Genomic DNA, 10,000 nt, shown 5'->3' on the forward strand with positions numbered 1-10,000 from the left:
GCCCCTCGACGCCGGGCGACGCCATCTTGTTAAGAAAAGGCGTTAACAAAATAAAAGCATGTAAACAACATACGCAACTTTGCGATAAAATAATTGTCGGCGTTAATAGATTGATGAGTTAACTCATAATTAACGCACTAATTTGCCCACCCCTAATATATATATATATATATATATATATATATATATACACATTTTCTACTGCTTATTCCCTTTCTACTGCTTATTCCCTTTGAGGTGGCGGTGTACACCCTGGACAAGTCGCCAACTCATCGCAGGGCCAACACAGATAGACAGACAACATTCACACTCACATTCACAATATATATATATATATACATACATACATACATATATATATATACATACATACATACATATATATATATACATACATACATACATATATATACATACATACATACATATATATATATATATATATATATATATTTTTTTTTTTTTCTACCGCTTGTGCGGGGGGGTGCTGGAGCCTATCTCGGCTGCATTCATAAATATATGTATATATATATATATAGTCGAGGTTTCTGTGGTTTATCCATTGCGTCGGGAAATAAATAGCAATAAAATCTCCTGAGGAGCAGGCAAACCTGCAAAACAGGCTTGTAGGGATGATAGAGCATCTGTGTTTTTTCCTGACCTAATGTGTATGTATATATATATATATATATATATATATATATATATATATATATATATAATGTCATAATCTTGTAAAAATTATGTTTTTCTTCAGTCCAATTATGATTGTTTCTTGTTATTTCCCCCCCAACTCTTTGTGGTCATAATACTTTACCGTTTACCTCCTTTTTAGGGCACATTTCATGATCATCAGTTTTCACTTTGAGAAAAAAAAAAAAAAATCAGAGGAAAACTTGAGCTACATTTTTGTGTTTAAGTAGTGAAAAATAAAGTAGTTTTGGATAAACAGAAGAATAGACGTGGAGCCAAAGAGAGAAAAAAAATACTAACGGGTAAAATACAACGTTCGCCATTTTCCGACAAATCTGATTAAAAAAGCCTGCAGCGTTCGCTACAACCTTTGATTTTCTGATTTGCGCGGTACATTCCGCAGACTTGGCAGGCGGCGATACACAGCGCGGCGTTTAAGAACGGTCTGACGTGGGTATAAATAAATACTTTCCACGGGTAATTGACCCCTCTTCCTGAAGGGAGACACGCACGCCGCCATCAAAAGGGTTGACCCCTCGGACGCCAAAGGGCCTCTGATTAAACCAACTGAGGACAAATCTGGGGAAGGCATAAAATGAGACGTTTTATGGCCATACGTCTTCAAGGAGTGGCACACTTCCAGACAAGCATCCCCAAATCCTGGCCTGGCCCCCGAATTCAGGACCATGTAGCCAGAGCTGGGCGACGACAAAAGCTGACATTGGCTTGTACGTTTCCTGGCGTGGCGCTGAGGGCGCTGGCGTCCATTGTGCCACTGTCACACAGCATTAGGCCAGACTGCAAACACTTTCATGTGCGGATTACCGTTTCCCCATCGCATATAATAGATATTTGATCTGGCTAATCCACTCCTTTTGTCGTCTTTTAATAACTTCTTGCAAGCACGCACATTACAGTGCAAGAATGCTGAAATGCAAGAAGGTCGGACAAAGAATTGAGCTTGGTACGTGGTTGACTCACGTTGGAAATCAACTGGAATTCATTGAAATAACAGAAACGACTGATATGGTCACTCGTGATTTCCTCCAAATTGTATATCCTCCTGAGGACAAGTGCCCTCTGCAGTGTCAAAGTTACACATTTCAAAAAACAATCAAAACAAAAACAAAAATATCCCCCACAGCGGGCGCTGTTTCTCAGATTTACCGTATTTTCCGGACTAAAAGGCGCACTTAAAATCCTTTTTTTCCCTTCAAACTCAACAGTGCACCTTATAACCCCGGTGTGCCTGATGTAAGGAATAAGTTTGGTTGAGCTTACCCACCTCAAAGCTATTTTATTTGGTACATGGTGTAATGTAATAAGTGTGACCAGTAGATGGCAATCAAACATAAGAGACGAGTGTAGGCTGCAGTATGATGGCAATATGTCTGTAGTAAACAACACCAACAGTTTAAATGCTCCATTGAAAATGTAGAACATTACACACGGCGCTCAAAAATTGTTTAAAAATGTTATAGTACGACTTTGGTAAGCTATGAAGTTGACCGCTTAAAGCAGGGGTGTCAAACTCAAATACAGAGTGGGCCAACATTTAAAACTGAACAAAGCGGCGGGCCAAGGTTGAACAAATTAACCTTTTAATAGGGACCCCAAAAAGTTTTGCATTGAATATTGAACAAGCAAGGCTTATATAACTTTATAGTGACATGCAAACTCGAGTTTCAAATAATAACAATAATTAAAAACATTTCAAGGGCATGTCAAATAAAATTGAAATAAAAATTGAATGCCTCTTTTCTATTTGCAGCCTTCTCATGTAAATATCAAAATAAACTTTTTTTTCACAGGCTGAAAATAAATGTGAAAATAAAATAACAATAATGAATGAATCAAGCATTCAAGTCTTGAAGTACTAAGAGAAAGTGCACAAATAAAACGTTAATTATTGCTCAGTTTGCTTAGCTGATTTGCTTTAACACTAAATATGGAAAAAGCAACACTTATATATGCAAAATCTTAATAGTGGTGGTAGCGGAGGGTGTATATTGTAGCGTCCCGGAAGAGTTAATGCTGCAAGGGGTTCTGGGTATTTTGTTTATGTTGTGTTACGGTGCGGATGTTCTCCCGGAATGTGTTTGTCATTCTTGTGTGGTGTGGGTCCACAGAGTGGCGCATATTTGTAACAGTGTTAAAGTTGTTTATACGGCCACCCTTAGTGTGACCTGTATGGTTGTTGACCAGGTATGACTTTCATTCACTCATGTTTGTATGGAGTAAAAGCGGACGTGACGACAGGTTGTAGAGAACGCTTTAAGGCAGGGCCTTTAAGGCACGCCCCCAATATTGTTGTCCGGGTGGAAATCGGTTGAAATCCGGGAGAATGGTTTCCTCGGGAGATACTCGAGAGGGGCACTGAACTTCGGGAGTCTCCCAGGAAAATCGGGAGGGTTGGCAAGTATGAGTATTAGCGGTGAATGCGGCTGTATAATACCGGCGGGCCAGTACTTTGATATATATTTGATATTGCCTCAAGGGCCAAATTAATTTACACGGCAGGCCAAATTTGGCCCGCGGGCCAGTGTTTGACACCCATGGCTTAAAGGATTCTTGGCGCATTAAACAGAGTATTTTTAAGTCAAAGTGAAAGTACTAATGATTGTCACACACACACACACACACTAGGTGTGGTGAAATTTGTCCTCTGCATTTGACCCATGTCCTTGTTCACCCTCTGGGAGTTGAGGGGAGCAGTGAGCAGCAGCGGTGGCCGAGCCCGGGAATCATTTTTGGTGATTTAACCACCAATTCCAACCCTTGACGCTGAGTGCCAAGCAGGGAGGTAATGGGTCCCATTTTTGTAGTCTTTGGTATGAGCCGGGATTTGAAATCACAACCTACCGATCTCAGAGCGGACACTCTAAACACTAGGCCACTGAGTAGGTTAGTGTGTGTATAAGGTAAGACATTATCTGCCATTTTGTTTCGCAACATTATGCAAAAGCAACTTTTATTACCTTCTCGTGCTTGCTGATCTGTATTTGGGAAATGCATAAATCCTGAAAAATTGCCCACGTCCGCCTTTTTCTCTATCTTCTTGTTATGGGGAAATCATCCTCTGCTGTTGCGAATTCTAATATAAAGTAGAGTAAAGTTCTTTCTTATATCCGTGAGTAAACTCGCCATGAAAGCGCTAAAACACACTGGTATAGTGAGTTCACATTATTCACCCGAGGAACTTCAGTTATGAGAGAGTTCGTGTGGGACGTTTTTTTACGGGACACATTTCCTGTGTTGTTGTTTCCGGATGAGGCGATGCTGCGATTGATTGAAGTAAAGTCTGAATCGGGAAAGGTGGCAATTAATACTGATAAAGTTGAGGAATACTCATCAAACACTTATTTGGAACATCCCACAGGTGTGCAGGCTAATTGGGAACAGATGGGTGCCATGATTGGGGTATAAAAGCAGCTTCTATGAAATGCTAAGTAATTCACAACAGTTAGGCACCATTTTTTGACACTTTTTCCACTCCCGTCCTTGCACGCTACACTGCTAAAACAAAGACAGACGCTGTCGAAGGTGAACGACGTAAATAAGACGGGCCACAAATCCGCGCATCCTGAAGCAACTGTCAGAAAGTGGCTTGAAGATGATTTGTAAAACATCATCTATGCAACATTTGGACACACACACACACACACATGTATGTGTGTGTATCTATATATATATATATAGATACACACATCTATCTATCTATCTATCTATCTATCTATCTATCTATATATATATGTATATATATATATATATATATATGTATATATATATATATATACACACACACATACATATATATATGTATATATATATATACATATATATATATATACATACATATATATATATATATATATATATATATACATATATATATATATATATATATATATATATACATATATATATATATATATGTATATATATATATATATACATACATACATACATATATATGTATAGTACATACATATATATGTATGTATGTATGTATGTATGTATGTATGTATATATATATATATATATATATATATATATATATATGTATATATATATATATATATATATATATATATATATATATATATATATATGTATATTTATATGTATATGTACAAACCCCGTTTCCATATGAGTTGGGAAATTGTGTTGGATGTAAATATAAACGGAATACAATGATTTGCAAATCATTTTCAACCCATATTCAGTTGAATATGCTACAAAGACAACATATTTGATGTTCAAACTGATAAACATTTTTTTGTTGCAAATAATCATCAACTTTAGAATTTGATGCCAGCAACACGTGACAAGGAAGTTGGGAAAGGTGGCAATTAATACTGATAAAGTTGAGGAATAGTCATCAAACACTTATATGGAACATCCCACAGGTGTGCAGGCTAATTGGGAACAGATGGGTGCCATGATTGCGTATAAAAGCAGCTTCCATGAAATGCTAAGTAATTCACAAGCAAGGATGGGGCGAGGGTCACCAATTTGTAAGCAAATTGTCAAACAGTTTTAGAACAACATTTTTCAACAAGCTATTGCAAGGAATTTAGGGATTTTAACATCTACGGTCCGTAAAATCATCGAAAAGTTCAGAGAATCTGGAGAAATCACTGCACTTAAGCGATGATATTACAGACTTTTGATCCCTCAGGCGGTACTGCATCAAAAAACATCAGTGTGTAAAGGATATCACCACATGGGCTCAGGAACACTTCATAAACCACTGTCAATAACTACAGTTGGTCGCTATATCTGTAAGTGCAAGTTAAAACTCTACTATGCAAAGCCAAACCCATTTATCAACAATATCCTGAAATGCCGCCAGCTTGGCTGGGCCCGAGATTACCAAAGATGTACTGATGCAAAGTGGAAAGGTGTTCTGTGGTCTGACGAGTCCACATTTCAAATTATATTTGGAAACAGAGGACGTGGTGTTTTCCAGAACAAAGAGAAAAATAACCATTGGGAATGTTATAGGCACAAAGTTCAAAAGCCAGCATCTGTGATGGTATGGTGGTGCGTTAGTGCCCAAGGAATGGGTAACTTACACATCTGTGAAGGCACCATTAATGCTGAAAGGTATATATAGGTTTTGGAGCAACATATGTTGTCATCCAAGCAACATTATCATGGACGCCCCTGCTTATTTCAGCAAGACAAATGTTACAACAGCGTGGCTTCGTGAAAAAAGAAGACGGGTACTTTTTTGGCCCGCCTGCAGTCCAGACCTGTCTTCCATCGAAAATGTGTGGCGCATTATGAAGCATAAAATACGGAGATCCTGAATTGTTGAACGACTGAAGCTCTACATAAAACAAGAATGGGAAAGAATTCCCCTTTCAAAGCTTCAACAAATAGTTTCATCAGTTCCCAAAACATTTATTGAGTGTTGTTAAAAGAAAAGATGATGTAACACAGTGGTGAACATGCCCTTTCCCAACTACTTTGGCACGTGTTGCAGCCATGAAATTCTAAGTTAATTATTATTTGCAAAAAAAAAAATAAAGTTTATGAGTTTGAACATCAAATATCTTGTCTGTGTAGTGCATTCAATTGAATATGGGTTGAAAAGGATTTGTAAATCATTGTATTCCGTTTATATTTACATCTAGCACAATTTCCCAACTCATATGGAAACGGGGTCTGTGTATATATATATATATATATATATATATATATATATATATATATATATATTTATATATATATATACATATCCTGTACATATACAGTGGGGCAAAAAAGTATTTAGTCAGCCAGCGATTTTGTAAGTTCTCCCACTTAAAATGATGACAGAGGTCTGTCATTTTCATCAAGTACACTTCAACTGTGAGAGAGAGAATGTGAAAAAAAAAATCGACGACGAGTTGAGTTTTTACCAAAATGGATACATGGATGATACAGCAGAGGATTGGGAGAATCTCATGTGGTCAGATGAAACCAAAATAAAACATTTTGGTATAAACTCAACTTGTCGTGTTTGGAGGAAAAAGAATACTGAGTTGCATCCCAAGAACACCATACCTACTGTGAAGCATGGGGGTGGAAACATCATGCATTGGGGCTGTTTTTCTGCTAAGGGGACAGGTCGATTGATCCGTGTAAAGGAAAAAATTAATGAGGCCATGTATCGTGAGATTTTGAGCCAAAACCTCCTTCCATCAGTGAGAGCTTTCAATGGTTGACCAAATACTTATTTTCCACCATAATTTACGAATAAATTCTTTAAAATTCCCACAATGTGAATTGCTAGATTTTTTTTCCCATTCTGTCTCTCACAGTGGAAGTGTACCTATGATGAAAATTACAGACCTCTGTCATCATTTTAAGTGGAAGAACTTGCACAATCGGTGGCTGACTAAATACTTTTTTGCCCCACTGTATATATATATATATATATATATATATATATATATATATATATATATATATATATATATACATATATATATATATATATATACATATATACATACATACATATAAATATACATACATATACATATACACACATATATAAACACACACATATTTACATATATACACAATTATCTATATATACATATGTTTGTGTATGTATATATATGTGTATTTACATGTATATATAATATTTTATACATATATATATAATATTTTATATATATTTATTTTCTATATATATATTTATATACATACACACACATATATACATATACACAAACATATGTATATATATGTTTGTGTGTGTGTGTGTATGTATATATATATACATATATGTATTGCTTGCGCTCTAATTGACTGAAAGAGCGCTTTTTCAGATGTTAAGTTATCGATAGGAAAATGCATTCTTAGACAATATAACTTGCCTGAGCGGATAGGAGACACAGAGAGTAACAAGCGGTAGAAAATGGATTGGAAAGGACATATTTTTAAAACTAATAATGAAATAATTTTAATTTTTTATTACACTTGGGACAGCTGAGATGGATAAGCGGTAGAAAATGGATGGATGGATGGACTATTCCGCGGGCCGGATTTTGGACACTGGCGGGCTGTACCCGTAGTTTGGAGACCCCTGGTGGAGCTTATGCTTTTCAAATAGTTGTTGCAAAAAACGCTTTGCTTGATGTTTATTTTTTGCTCATCATTTGACATGAGGGCATCAGTCCCCTAAAGATGTCCTCCACATTTTGTGGTGATTCAGCGACATTGAGCTGTGTGTGAAATTTGGAGTTCATCGGACAAATGGGGGGTGAAACTTTGGGGTTTAATAACAGCGCCATGCTTTGACACACAGTCAGGCACAGGATGGTCTAACTACACGGAGACCATCGGACTAAAAACCAGGAGAAAAAGCAAGTTCCAGTGTTCTGTCATAGCAGGTCGTAGATTTAGTTCTGAGTCTGGGGGCCCTTGGTCCTTGGCTTGGGCACCGGCGAGGGTTGTCTGTCAGCCATGTCGTCCGGCGGCAACAGGCTGCTTTCAAGCCGACCTTCGGCTTCGGACACGCTCGGGTGACGAGTTCTGGGCAGAGGCTCCGGAACCGGGCCCGAAGGGACGTTCATGATCTCATACTCGGAACTGACGGACTCGTTCTGTTTTATGGAAAGCATCCTGAGCTCCCGTTTGTTGCCGATGGTGTTGTGGCGGCGTCTTCGTCTGAGATGGTGACACACTACGATGAAGACCACGAGCAGGAGGAGAAGAAGAGCCGCTCCCCCCGCCAGCACGGCGAAGACCATCTTGGATGTGAAACAAAGCATTGGTGGATTTCGACAGGCTGACAGACTGACGGCGTCACTTCCCCCGGCGCTGACCTTGTTTTCCGCCAAACACGTCAAATCCCAATCTGCATTTTTTAGCAGTGACAGGTTCAGAGTTTGACTACTTGCATCAGCTATCCTAAAACCATTCAGGATCCATGAGAACTGTAAATCCTGCGCCTTGGCCACATGGCAGCTTAGATTCAGAAAACCAAACTTATGGTCACAGACGTACCGAAGGAGAGGTTTGGACACCTTGTCCATCACACATAGGCGACCGCTCCACGATGTCAGAACGGTACCGTTGGCGGAGGACTTCTTTCCTTCATACAAGCCAGAACTGGAGAGTTTAAGGTTCTTCAGCAAAAGAGAGCCACTTAAAGAGACGTCTTGTGGCTTCCCGATACGCACTCCTCTGTGGTCTCTGACGTACGCCGGGACGCTATCCCGAGTCCATGACAGTTGGTCAGTTTTGCCCAGCTGCGTAAAATTCAGTGCTAAAACCACATCTTCTCCAACCGTGGCGTAGACATCGCACGTGCCGCTGGCCGCCGGGTTTTCGTGGAATCCGCAAATTAAGACCGCTCCGAGCAAGACAGCGTGAAGCGCCATGAGTCCGACTCTGCAGACGGAACAGTGTCAGAAGAGCTGCGCTGCTGGTACCAGAGGTCGTCCGGGAGCCTGAAGGAGAGGAATCACTCCCACTCAGGATCCACCTCATCCGAAACAGGGTCAGAGCAAGGCACACTAGGACACGGGCGGGGCAGTCGGGTAGGAACGCTCGCCAAAGGCTCACGCAGCTGTCGATGCAGGAGAAGTGAATCTTTCACAGGAAGCGACTGGGATTTGTCACGTCTGCTTTCAGTTCTCGGAAAACCGAAGCGAGTTTGCTCTGTTGCAACTAATAGTGGGCCCCCAAGTCAAAGAGGCAAATAAACAGATGTATTTTTGGAAGACACACGACTTATACCTGGTGTGTAATAGGTCAAGTTGCCGTCTTGACATTTGCGTAACTTCTTAATAAAGATTTTCACTTCCTTTTTTGGGAATGTCAATTGAGATGGTCAGTAAATAAAACGATGATGCAACCTTGTGGTAGTAGGGCTGGGCGATATGTCGAATATACTCGATACATCGTGGGTTTGTCTCTGTGCGATATAGAAAATGACTACATCGTGATATTTGAGTATCTTTGCAGTCTTCAGACCAGCCAACACATCTCAGGTTGGTTTCGTCTCCCAAACCATGATCGGACTTCTTTGGAGTCATGTTTGCTCCTGGACTCATAAACTTTCCAAGTTTTGGAAGTCTTTCATTCAAATATTGGAGGATATAGAAATGATTAAGCATAATGATCTGCACCAAATTCAAAAAATCCCATAAAGCACATGAATTTGTACATTTTACAGTCTGTTTTAAAGTTTTTAAAAACAGTTTCTTTTAAAGTTAAAGTTAAAAAAGTTAAAGTACCAATGATTGTCACACACATACGAGATGTGGTGAAATTATTCTCTGCATTTGACCCATGACCCTTG

General features: G+C 39.0%; 1 protein-coding gene and 1 long non-coding RNA gene across 2 annotated transcripts in view; both read right to left on the reverse strand.

Annotated features, from left to right (window-relative positions):
* LOC133562928 (uncharacterized) overlaps window positions 1-10,000 on the reverse strand; it is a 173,381-nt gene that overhangs the window by 32,854 nt on the left and 130,527 nt on the right. The gene's annotated exons all lie outside the window — the stretch shown is intronic.
* LOC133563771 (uncharacterized) lies at window positions 7,818-9,277 on the reverse strand. The gene has a single exon (XM_061918060.1). The coding sequence runs from the start codon at window positions 9,075-9,077 to the stop codon at window positions 8,094-8,096; it is 984 nt and encodes a 327-aa protein (XP_061774044.1). The 5' UTR covers window positions 9,078-9,277; the 3' UTR covers window positions 7,818-8,093.

This window comes from Nerophis ophidion, linkage group LG12, assembly GCF_033978795.1.
Source record: "Nerophis ophidion isolate RoL-2023_Sa linkage group LG12, RoL_Noph_v1.0, whole genome shotgun sequence".
Lineage (NCBI taxonomy): Eukaryota > Metazoa > Chordata > Actinopteri > Syngnathiformes > Syngnathidae > Nerophis > Nerophis ophidion.

What these genes read in the sequence shown, in the direction of transcription:
- LOC133563771 (XM_061918060.1), bottom strand. Translation starts at nt 9,077, where the DNA reads ATGGCGCTTCACGCTGTCTTGCTCGGAGCGGTCTTAATTTGCGGATTC.